This window comes from Calliphora vicina, chromosome 3 (genome assembly GCF_958450345.1).
Source record: "Calliphora vicina chromosome 3, idCalVici1.1, whole genome shotgun sequence".
Lineage (NCBI taxonomy): Eukaryota > Metazoa > Arthropoda > Insecta > Diptera > Calliphoridae > Calliphora > Calliphora vicina.
The window spans coordinates 1,375,194-1,389,106 of NC_088782.1; the positions used below are offsets into that span (position 1 = coordinate 1,375,194).

General features: G+C 26.0%; 1 protein-coding gene across 2 annotated transcripts in view; it reads right to left on the bottom strand.

Moving 5' to 3' along the window:
• Positions 1-13,913, bottom strand: part of GV1 — a 51,064-nt gene that overhangs the window by 20,684 nt on the left and 16,467 nt on the right. The window contains exon 2 of one of the 2 annotated variants that reach the window (XM_065503797.1): positions 13,347-13,453. In XM_065503797.1, coding sequence (XP_065359869.1) covers positions 13,347-13,349 — 3 coding nt within the window. In that variant the 5' untranslated portion in view covers positions 13,350-13,453. Of the gene's footprint in view, positions 1-13,346; positions 13,532-13,913 lie in introns of those variants that run through there. The other variant, XM_065503796.1, reaches the window with a different exon arrangement.

The following is a 13,913-nucleotide window of genomic DNA, read 5'->3' on the forward strand; positions in this document are numbered from 1 at the left end:
TTGTTTGCTGGGATGTATAAAAATATTTATTTTATATTTTTTTTATTATTTACAATATCTCGTTAAAACTATTTATTTGCTTTCCCATTAATAAAGTTATAAATATTATTATTATTTTAAAATCAAAAGAAAGAAATCACCTTTTTAATTAATTTATTTGTTAAATTAAACATATAATTTATTACAAATAAATTATTTCAACAAAGTCTATTGTTACTAATTGAACAGTTTTTTGCTTAATGCATTCAATAAATTAATTTTACTTCAGATTAAAAAGTATAAATTTTACATAATCCAAAATGACAGATGTATTAATAAATTAAAATAGTCGCTTAAAATATTAAAATGTTAAATAAAAAGTGCTGAAAATAAAACAATAGAAACCAATGTGTCAACCATTGCAACAATTTACATGAATCGATCAATTGTTTTATGTCATGTTAAGCCACCGATTGGCAAGCGTTGTAAATATTTGACGCTATTTTTGGAGTGACATTTTAAACACATTGTTAGTTTTGTGTGGAAATTTGAAGAGATTTGTGTTGATTTTCCATAGTGCTTTTAGCTGCTTTATAAACACGTCAGAGTACTATAGTCGGCTGCATCGAATCATAAATGCCCTTGCCACAATCTACATTATGATTGTCAGTTCTCACGGGTATAAAACATTTATCAGAATATCTGGAATTGTAAGACAATTATCTGACAACGTTGTCAGACAAAACATTGTCAGTTCACACTGTAGTCAGAATTTTCGGAATTAATATTCTGACAATATAAAATGATCTGACAACGTTTTGACAATGACAAAGAAATCTGTTCACACGATTGTTGGATATCTGACAATATTGTTATCAACTAGCAGTCGAATAATGATCTGACAGGACTTTATCTAACAAAATTGTTCACGTTATTGTAAGACATTTTCTGTACATTTATCTGATAATAATGTTACATCTTAAAATTGCCAAAATGTTCCACCTTATAAATTTCTACTGGAGTAATATTGAGTAATAACAAATCCAAGATTGAAAAATTGTGGTAGAAAGGGAAAAAAAACTCATATCTGTTTAATTTTTTTTATGATTCCAAATTTTGGAAACTAAAACTAAGGACTGAGATCGAAAAATTCTTAACATACATTTATGTTAATAAAAATTAAACTACTGACCACACAGTTTTAATTTTTATTTTATTTGACTGAAATTATTATTGAAATTTACAAAAAAAAAATATTTTTATAGTTTTAATCAGTAGTTATGAAATTTTGAACCTTTTTCGGAAACCCTTCCATTAAGGTTTTTATAGAGCTTTCTGTCACTTTTTTCGAACAGGTAGTTTGTCTACGTCACACTTTTGGACACATTTTTTGTGCTCTTCAATTCTCTTTTAACAAGATCCCAATATCTCTCCAATGGCCTTAGCTCCTGGCCAACTTTTTGTAGGACCAAGTTGGGTTCTGTTGAAAATATTTAATAATTTTAATATGCAATTTTTACTGGTTACTCATTTTAATCAGATTAACAACAAATTAATATAATTGACATTAAACATAATAGCTGACAAGCTTTACAAAGGTAACTTGATCAAAAAAAAAACTGAAATAATATGTTTGTGGCAACCATTTTTATGATAAAGGACTTACCATATTATGTTGCTCTCGGCTTATGGATATCATAATCTGAGAACAACATACAATGATATAATGATTCATCATAAAAATTATTGTCACAAACATATACTTGTTTACTGTAACCATGTATATGGTTGGTACAATCATGTGAATCATAAATTAACCATATTATGGTTACCACAATCATGTAAATAGTTACTGTGACTATAATATTGTTAAAAAACTTGTAACAATGTTGAAATGGTCACAGTAAACATTTTTTCTCTCTCTATACTAATATTTCAATGTGTTACAAATGGAATGATAAATTCAATATTCCATCCATATTTTTGGTTGTGGGTATAAAAATGACTATGCTCAAATTTTTATTTAAATTATGTATTTGTTAAAATAGTTTAGTTTTTCTATTAGTGCAGATGTAAAAAGAGTTTATATAAGATTCAACTCATTCAAATAAAGCACTCTAACTTGTTTGTTATTAAGTTTGTTAATTTAAGAGCCGTAGGCTTTAAAATATTTACAAATATATACAAACATCATGTATATAATTATGTTTCCTTATTACCCTGCTATTGATCTATTTCGATATTCAAATATTAAATATGTATGTAATTATCTTGTTGTATTAATATAAATATATAACTATTGAATAAACTATATTTTCAACATGAAATGACGCTCTTAACTATTCGAGTTAAGAGTTTCCGGAATATGATAGATAGTCAATCATAAATAGACAAAAGAAAAACATGTTTTTTTTTTCAAAGCATAAACAATGTACGAATGAGTCTTCCAATGATTTGCTAATTTCCGTTGAAACAAATTTTACATAATTTAAAATAACAAAAATAGCTCAAGAATACAATAAAATCTAAGATTTGTTAGATTATTTTAACAAAAACAAAATAAAATTAAAAAACTAATAAGACACACACACATATAGATTCATACGTAGTAAAAATCATAGAGCAATACACATAGAGTGGAAACTATAAAAAAACTCACGCAAAAAAATTACTCAAAATAATCAAATAATTTCCACAGTTTTTTTTTAACTAATACATTCTTATCACTTAGGTTTTTGACAACTGAGTTAGGTCTATTACGGCAGAGTTTCCGATCTATGTGTATTTATCTATGGTAAAAAACAAAAGACTTGAGAAACAATATTGAGTTTGTTTAATTTATTTTTAAAATTTACTTTGTATTTTGTAATAACTTTATTTTTTGAATTATTGTTTATTTTCCTTATCAAGCCTTAGCCATACAATAAATTCTTAAATAAGTTTGACCCCTGGCTTGACCTTTTTGTGGGTTTTACTTACAATGTTATTGTTTTAGAGTTTGTGTTCAAACAAACAAACAAACACATGTACATATGTATTGACGTAGCGGCTACTAGTTGTTTAGATATTGATTAAATATTTGATTATTTCATGTTTTATTTGTCCGCTGTTGTTGCCTGTGTATAGTGGGGGTCTATTATTATTTCTCCTTGTTAGTTTTTGTTTTATTATTTATTTATTTCTGCAATACTTATGTTCATATAAACTAAGCATTTTTTATCTCTAAGTAATTGTTAATAAGAAAAATATATATTATTAACCACCGAGTTAAGATTACCAGGCAACTTTGTTAACTAAAGTTGTTTCTTTTTATTTATTTTTAATTAAGATAATTTTTCAAAGAACTCTTTTTTCTTTTAAATTACAATTGCTTAACATTAGATTGTTGTGAAATATTTGTTTTTCTACTTTTAAGTAAATATTAGCGGTTTCTTTTTTTTTGTCAAATCATTTTGCAATAATTGAAAACGAATAACAAAAACAAAAACTACAATAAATCATTAATAGAATGAGTTGGAGAAAACGTCAAAGTTATATCTAATCATCTGCTGATTGAAGTTTTTATAAGATGTTGAGCAATTAAGTGACTGAGGAGTTACTTATTTGCTATTAATTAGAATTGTTTGTAAATAAAGTGAACACAACTGAATTTATTTAATTTATTATAATAGAAAGTTAAAATCATAGAAAGACCTAACTCAGTTGTAAAAAACCTAAGTAGTGAGAATGTATTAATAAACAATAATTTAATTGAGTATTTCTCAATAGAAAAATAGTGGGAAAAATACTATAAATATCTATGTTTTCTATATATTTTTAATATCAGTGTAGATTTTGTTTACATTTAATGCGAAATGAATCAAAATAATATCCTTAGCTTTGACTGTAAAGCAACTAACTTCCATTTTACTGTTATAAATTTATATTTCGATTTAATACGTCCATTTTCACAAAAATTTATCCCAAAAGTCTATGTATCAATGTAATTGATATCGGTCGTATATGGAAACTTTCTAATAGATCTTATTATTGGGTGTATTACTTTAAAAGGCGGGTCTTTTTAAAGTTTTTATCTATTACACTATTCAACAAAATCAATTTTTTTTCCAAAATTACAAGGTCCGACCAATAAATTTTGATAGAGGAAATTTTTTGGCACATTCTTATTGTTAATAGTCATAAGAAACCTTGTGATCCTTACATTTTAGGTATAAAATGTGTTCAGCAAAGTTATGTAAAATGTTACGAAGAATATTTTATTAAAATATGTTAACCCTCTAAATCCTCAAGGCATGGGTCTTTTTTGTCTTTCTTTTAAAAAAGTGCAAAAACCACCATTAAATCAGGGATTTAAGGGGTTAAAATGTTCTGTAAAAAAATTATACGTGAAATTTTACTGTAAGTCTCTGAAACGGAAAATTCAACCAGAAAGTTAGAAATAAGACATAACAAAAGAGAGCCTAGGGTTAATTTCGCATTTATTAATAATTTTATTTTAAAGAACATTTTACGTATAAAATGTATTCAGCAAATTTATGTATGTAAAATATTACGAAAAACATTTTTGTATAATATGTTAACCCTCTAAATCCCCAAGGAATGGGTCTTTTTTGTCCTTCTTTTTAAAAAAGAGCAACAAACACCATTAAAACAGGGATTTAAGGGGTTAAAATGTTCCGCAAAAATATTGTCCGTGAAATTTTACTATAATTCCCTAAATACACCAAAACGGAAAATTCAACCAGAAAGTCAGAAATAAGACACATATTCTAAAAAAAATTTCTCCTTAACATTTTACATAAATTTGCTGAACACATTTTATACCTAAAATGTAAGGATCACAAGGTTTCTTATGACTATTAATAATAAGAATGTTCAAGAGTTGGGAAACTTTAACGCCCCCTCAAATGAAATTCAGATGTAAACTTTCAAAACGCCGATACACGTGTCTTTTTTTTGTTTCTTCTATCAAAATTTATTGGTCGGACCTCGAAATTTTTTTTGGTGTTTTAGAAATATTTGTACAATATAAATCAATTCAAAGTATTGGCCAGTTAGCATCTGCATCAATCAAAACAAATAATAGTCGGACGGATCTGGACTATAAAGCGGGTAAGGAAAACTTCCCAACCACTTTTTTTAAATTATTTTTTAACGCAACATATGTGTTGTCATGATTCATAACTGGCAAACGAATCAGCTGCCTTCGGTACAGGTCCCCTGCGATGGTCTGGACAGATTTCAGTAGCTTAATAATAGATAGGACCTTTTTGTTCCCACCAAATACAGATAATTACCTTAGAGCCATGGCTTTGGTGTCGATTTGGCTGGTTGCCCGGGCTTCACGTATGACCTCTTACGCTTCGGTTTATCGCAAAAATTACATACAAATTTGGCTTCAAGTTCCCACGACTTCAATTCGTATGTTATTAAATTTTCTTGTTTTGAAATTGCTGATTTGAGTTGAGTTTTATAACAATATTCATGGAGTAATACCTCAAATTCTTGGTATTAAAACTTTTTTGGCTGGCCTGGGCGATTTTTTCGTCTGTGTCAAAATGAAACCGATGGAATGTATTCACCATAAGCTTTGGCAAGCAATCGGTGTGCTTCAGCGGCATTTTTTAGTTTTCAAATTAAAGAAGTAAAACAAAATTTCCCACATTTGACGATTCTTTGGTACAAAATTCGATATTTTCGAAACAAAAAAAACTTTTTTGTTTACACTCTTATGTTCAATAACTAAGTGAGAATAAATGACAGATATGTACCCTTCAAAATGACATATAAGTTAATAAAAACAAAAACCGTGTTCAAAAGATACGCCATCTATTGTAAATCCACTATTTTTTTTGATTTTCAATAACAAAATTTTCACATGGATGTACAGTGAGCCTCAAAAGTGAGTATACACCAAAAAATATTTGATTTTTTTTTTAAGATAATGAAAATCCTAAAATTTATTCATCGATTAAAATTTTAATGTTTCGGTTTGCTGGAGATTGAGTTGAATAATAGATTTGGTTGTGAAAATGATTTTCATGATACTAAAAAAATCAAAAAATTCGCGGGTGTTTGCGACTCTGTGTATATCCGATATTTCGACTAACATCTCATTTATTTTGTATTAATTTGACATAACTGAAGAAATAAATTAATTTTTAACTTTTAATAATTTTGTTTATAAATAAATTACTTAATTTTATTTAAAGAAACGCATTTAATATTTAATAAAAATCATCCCGTTAGAATTGTTCTAGCTGTCTGCATTTTTTCAACTTTTATATAATTTATATGTTCTAAATTTTAATGAGTTTGCAATCAAAAATACTTTAAAAAAAAATAAGATGATGAAATATCTAAAAAATATTTCAAAATTGTTTATACAATTAGCTGACAGGCTCAAAAGCGTGTATTAAATTGTTCCTTATAGGGTACAGTTCAAATCCAACACGTGTTTCAGTCACAAAATCTTTTAAAATCAAAATAAAATATGTAAACAAATTCCATTTTATGGTAAATATTAAATTTAATTAACAAAAATAAGCCGTAAAATATTAAATTTGAACTGTATCGCATTTAACAAATCAAAATATAATTAAAACAAACAAGTAAGAAGCTTTTATTTTGCTATACCGAATCTTATGTATTCATCACAAAAACAAACGATAATTAAATACTTTCATCACTTTTTAATGTATTTCATATGAAGGGCTGTAACTCAATAAGTCACAAAATCAAAAATATTGAGAAAAACTATATTTTTTTAAATATATGAAAGAATGCCTTACATTTGTATATCAATAAAATAAATATTCTGAAAAATATTGAAAATATGTAGTTAGTTCTGCTTGAGTAATAAAATTATAACATAAAATCAGTTTTCGAATTGGGCTGGCGGCTTATCGTGTTACTGCAGTAAGCTCTACATATGTTTAAAAATAACTTATATTTAATGTTATCTACGACCATAATTTGAATATGTCACATACTGAGTGACAAAATCAATTTACCCTCCATTTTTTGGCAGATTGACACAAAAACAACTTTATGTAAATCTTATATTGAGCATTAATTTCTGTTTAATTGTACCAGTATATTTAAATTTAGACTGGACATTATGTTTCCTGTTTAAAAATACAAACAATAAGTTCTGCTGGGAAGCTGTCATTAATTTGATTCATTTATAAATTTATTTAAATAATTAAATCAATTTGAATTATTAATAAATTTACAATTAATTGCATGCATTAATGAGAATTACAAAGAATTGTAGGTGTTTATTTCAATACGTATTCATTGATTTTAATACTTGTTGCATTCTCATACATACATATACATACATACATATGTATGTGTAAGAATAATCCATTAAAGCCATTTGTTTATTAAATTAATTTAAAAAACGTGTATAAATATCGATTTAGTATAAGTGTGTTTTCAGAAATTATGTGTAATTTTTCACAACCTCTATTAAATATAAATATAATGTGTGTAATTATGAATTGTTATCTTCAGTTTGAAATCATAGAAATCTTAAACTCATTTTAAATGTCAAAAAAGATAAAAAATTGCACATGTGCACTAGAAATGGCAAGAATAATTAACTGCCACAGAATGTGACATGTTATGAAAATATGAAAATTGTTTATAGTTTTTTTATTACAACTTAATTTTTGTTTATAATTTATGCAATTTGTTTTTAACGAAATTTAACAGGAACTGAAATTTAATAAAGTCTAAAAAATAAACTAAGCTTGAGTAATAAATAAAATCACTAAATCTTAACGTTAATTCCAAAATTTGATTTCTAACCATATTTTTGTAGCACAATCATATTATGATTGAATCCAATTATATTTTGATTTCATTTCAACCATATTATGGTTGGTATCAACCATAATATGATTGTTCTACAACCATTATGTTATCACACAACCATATTATGGTTGGATTCAATCATAATACATAATATGATAGCTAATATAATCAGCTATCACATTGTGCTACTATTATAATATAACAAGGGAATAGCTTATTGTTAAATTGGATTATATTTGTTTTTAACGAAATTTAACAGGAACTGAAATTTACTAAAGTTTAGAAATAAATTAATAACGTTAATGGCAAAATTAGCTTTCTAACCATAGATTAGCACACGCAAGGAAAAAACATGATCACCGCAATTTATTAGATATCATAATATAATCCAACTTAACCATAATTTATTCGCTTGTTTATATTATTATTATATTATAATAGTAGCACAACCACAACATGATTAAGTACAACCATATATTTTGAAAATATAGAAATATGATAGCTGATTATATTAGCTATCATAATTTTGTAGCACAATCATAATATTATTGAATCCAATCATATTTTGATTCCTCTTCAATTATTATATGGGTGGTTTCAACCATAATATGATTGTCCTACAACCATTATGTTTTCACACAACCATATTATGGTTGAAGTGGAATCAAAATATGATTCAAATAATAATATAATCAGCTATCATATTTTTATATTTCCATAATATGGTTGGAAATAATCATATTGTGGCTGTGCTACTATTATAATATAATAACAAGGGAATAAATTATGATTAAGTTGTATTATATTATGATGTCTAATAATATGACGCTGCTCAATTATGGTTGCGTTGACCATGTTTTTTCTTTGCGTGTGATAATCTACACAGATCTAGTGTTCATAAATTTTTATGAATAAATTATTAATAGGCTATTAAGATTAAATTATTAAAGATCATAATGTGATTGTAAAGTTTATTTAAATAGGATTTTGTGTCACTGTGAAACAGGCTTTTGTTTCTTGTAAGATCTAAAAGAAGCTTTATCAAGACAACTTAATTTACATTAAACCATTAATTTCAAGCATATGTATGTACGTAGCTATTATTTAGATAATCTTTTTGAGATTTTAATCTCACGTTAGAATAAAATTTAGCTTGAGGCAAAATTCTTAATTACACTTAAACTGTAGTAGCTTATGATTAAAATCGATTGAGTTGGAATAATATAGTGGAATGTTTTAATATTTTTATTTTTTATAACTGCATAGATATAAATTAAGTAACAAATGCAATAAATTAAATATTTATTTAGTGTCTATTACACAAAAACTATAATTTAATGAAAAGAAGTAATTCAGAATTGACTAAAGTTAAAATTTCTCGCAAATACTAAAAAGAATGATTACAAAAGTTTAAAAAAATATATTTTTTTCTGTTTATAATTCACCATATTTAATGCCCTAAGCTTATCATGACTGAAATCTATATTTGTATATAGTGTCGGCCTTAATTTTGTTTCTCTCGCCCTGAAACCTAATTAAATCCTATTGTTGTAACTGCTTTCACCACCGTCCCTTCAGCACACCCATTATCTTCATAAGCTTAACAATATTTGGATATATATGTAAAGCATTTCACTCAATCTGTTATAAAAAAGATCACATTTCAAACATTTTTAACAATAATCAATCATTTACAATATTTATTCATTTAAATAATTATTAAATATGCGATACATCATGCAAAAATTTGATACGTAAAAAAAATTCACAACTTTTGATCATTCAAGAGGTTGTTAACATTTCAGCTGTTTTCAAATGAGATTTGTGTTAAATTGTACGCAGATTGTTAAGTTATTTAACAAAACGACTTATGAACACAGATATGATTAATTAAGGTTTCTATTTGAAATATCTCTAAATGAGGTACGATGAAAAAAAATCTTTATAAAACAGCAGTTTCAGTTTGTGCAAAATCATGTATTAAAAACTAATTAGGAATTTGAAGAGACCATATTGGAGGTATGGGAAACAATTTTTATTATATGAAAAAAATGAATATGATTGATAAATTGAATTGAAATTGAATATATGCATGTATTTACTGCGTTTTCTCATTAATAGTGTTAATTAATGGAATTTTTGTTGTTGTTGATATTTTTAAAACTGTGAAATACAATTTGATATTTAACAAAGCAAATTTCAATTTTATTGTTTACTGATTGATTAAAAGTTATTTGTTATATTGTCGGTGAAAAAAAATTTAGCACAAATTTAAAGCATGTCCTAATAAGTTGGTAACTGGTGTCAGGGATTGATTTTAATTTAGTGATTTCTGTCTAAATGTATAGATATTTTAGGAAGCAAAAATATTTTACATTTTCAAATACAATAGTTCAATAATCTGTTCAGATTGTCATTATATTTTCGCTTAATGCACAGTGGAGTAGAATCAAAATATTGAGAAAAACATCTGGCTGTTGGACAAGAAATTCAACACGGGCATAACAGAGGAGTATTCGAATTTAAGTTTTGAAGATAGACCCTAAAGAACGTTATTTTGGAATATCAACATATATTTTGAAATGTGAATATTCAAATGCATATAACTCTCTAACTCTAATAGATAGATGGTCAAGCATTAAAATCTATTAAAATATTTTAAATCAGACGAAGCTCAAAATATATTACTTGTCGAAGGTGCTCTACTTTGATACCCCACAACGGCGCTTCTGAGATGTCTATAAGGTCCGTCACACAGTGGCACCATTTGAGTTTTTTCGTTGAAAAAATCAGTGTTTAAAAAGCTACGATAAATAACAAATTTTTAACTGTTGCTACAACTACTGCTTCAAAAAAGTGTATGTAGCGGTAGCAGTAGCATTTGTCTTTTTTCGTTTTCTTGTTTTTTTAAAATTACTGCTACCTTCAAAATATAAAACTCTTAACAGAGCAGTAGTAATAAAACATGAATTGTAAATGAAGTAGTAGCATAAAAATACAAATCATTGCTACTGCTCTATATCGAGTTTTAATTTTTAAGGTAGCAGTAAAGTAGCAGTTGATGCAGCAGTTAAGGTAGCAATAAAAGTAGTCAAAAAAGAAAATCTTCAGTCATAACACCAAAATTGACAGAATTAAACACTGTATGTTGTTTTTGTTTTGAGAGTGTTTAAAAGAATTATTCGTTTTTATTCGTCTCAGTTGTTCGTGTTGGTAACAGAAAGATGGTGTTGTCTGTGTGTATAACAAAAAAGCCGAACTTTTGTTTACAACACGACCAACTTACACAAATATACTTTTTTGGCTGAAGATTTTTATTTTTGACTTATATTATTGCTACCTCAACTGCTACTTCAACTGCTACTTAACTGCTACTTCTTCTACTACCTCAACTGCTACTTCTATTACTACTAAATTTAAAAAGTAGCAGAATTAATAAAAAACTAATGACTGCTACATCAAAACTTTTTTCTTTTTTAAGTTAGCAATAGAAAATAAATTACTCTGCTACTTTTAAATTTTTCTTTTATTAGTACTACTACAACTACTGCTACCGAAATGTGTAGGTAGCAGTAGTAGTAGTAATTGATTGACTCCGAGTTTTTATTAATTTTTTAACTAGACTACTTGTGTTTTTTCGTTGCTACTGCTACTTGTAGTCTAGTTTTTTAAACACTGGAAAAAATCATAACTCTTGCACCAAATGAGATAATCCAAAAATTTAAAAATCATATACTAGATAATTCATCAGCCTATGAAATGAGTGTTTGAAAAGAGTTCTACGTCTTTTAGGTGCCAACTTATGGCTTAGCAAATTTTAAATTTGTGGAAAAATCAATTTTGTGGAAAGTAAAATAAAATATTTTTTTAAAAATTTTGATTTTTTATGTTTTTTTTATGATTTATTTTTTCAAAATTTATTTTGTAAAATATTCCAGAAAGGATTTAAAATTTATTATTCTTTTTTAATTTAGTTTAAAATTTTTATTTAAAATATTGGGTTTTCACGGTTATATGTCATAAATTGCCCAAAAATACAACACATTTTTGAAACCATGTCTTTTTTAAAAAGTTTACCTCTAGCAAAAAATAGGGCAAGAAATTGATAGTATTTTTTTTTAAATTTTCCATCAAAGTTGAGAAATACCTACTGAAAAAATGGATAGTTGGTAAATATCGATTTAACTTTACAAATTCAAAGCAAACAGTACAATTCTATACATATTCATTATAAATAGATCTATTAACAGAATCAAAAATAATGACGATCCCTTACCTAGTTTTCGAGATATTGTATCTGAAAGCAGACAAATTTGCTTAAAAATTGTATGTTTTTTTTTTTTGAAAACTTTGTAGGGCTATATCTTCTGAAACAAAAATCTGATTGTAATAAGAGTAGCATTTTTTAAATCGCTGAACAATTTCCTGTCAAATAGTTTTATTCATATATTATTTAGGGGCACATGAAATTTTTGATTTTTGCAACCTCACGAATAATCTTCAGCTATGATCATGTGAAATTTCATGTCAATCACAATAGCCAAAACATTTTTAATCTAATGTACTGTGCAGCAGTGTATTTAAATCTAACATCACTTAAAGAATCCATACATTAGTTTTTCCAAAAAAAAACAAAACAAACAAAAAACATCGTTAAACAAAATGATTAAAAAGCACGAATAACTTGAATTATCTAATATAGAGGCGTAACGCCACAATGATTATTATTATTTAATGGTTTTTTATTTTCAAAACAAGTATTGCATAGTTTTACAAATAAAAACTTCTTTTCTTCAAATACCTAACAATGATGCAATTCAAATACCAAAACAAAAAAATCAAGACTCATACACACATTCATGTTTCTGCCAAAATGCAATTGAAAGCCTGAGAACTGAAAATCATCAATCATAAATTGTGTTAAATTAAATAAATATCAAAAAATAGAAGATTTCTATTAAATTTGTTGCTTTATTATATAAAATTAGATGTGGTCTAGACACTAATTATTGAAATCCAGCATAATGCATAAATTTATTTGAAATTATAACAACAATTTGCTAATTTAGAAATAATCCTGAGAAATATTTTTCATATTTTTTGTTTCACTTTAAAACCATTATTTACCAAAAAAAAAAACAAAAAAAAAAATGTAAATAAAAAACGTATTTAATAATAATTTCCGCATAGTTGATTATGATGGTTAATAAATTTATATTTGATTACCCTTAATTTTAGTTTAAGTATTGGTTTAAACGTAACAGACTGCAGGCGACCTAAACATTTAAGCAGACGATTTACAGCATATTGGTTAGTTAAAGCCTTAACTTGTAGCTTAAAGTTGTAAAAATTTCCAGAGAAGGTTAATAAGAGTAGTGACCTTTTCAAACTAAACAAGGTTTAAATTGACCACAGCTTTTAAACTATGAAATATTTTGAATTAATTTAATACATACATTTATAGGAGAAGGCATTATTGTCAAATTACAATTGCTTTAATCTTTAAAATCTAATATTTCCTTAAAAATAGTTAACAAAACACTCACCATTGTTATAATTGTTTAATGGGGCTTCTTGGCAGCCAGCAAAGTAATCCTTTCCTTTCGATAAAATGCTTTTGAAATTCAATTACTGGATAATTTAAATTATGTCACTGTTAAATAAATTTAATGAGACAATAAATGACAATTTAACCATAAAAAACCGCACTTTCTATAAATTTATAATTTTATATCAATACAAATGCACTTGTTGCACACAAACTCTATTATTTATACACTCGCAACTAATTTTATTAATGACGATTAAATATGACAAGGTAAACAAACACCTTGATATTTAAGCTCAATGTTGGTTGGCTAATGACAGTTGTTATTATTATTTGTTGTTGTTGTTTTGTTGTTGTTTTTTCTCAAATTTACTTAATTTTAAAAATGTATTTTATTATATTTATTTATTTTTTTTTTGATTTTTATAAGTTGAGAGGCACTCATTTCAAATGTAATAAAGTTGCAACATTTTTTATTATTATTAGTTTTAAATTAAAACAGCAATAACTTCAAACTTCTAAAGCCTTATTTTTGATGCTTTTGTAACTTTATATACATACATAT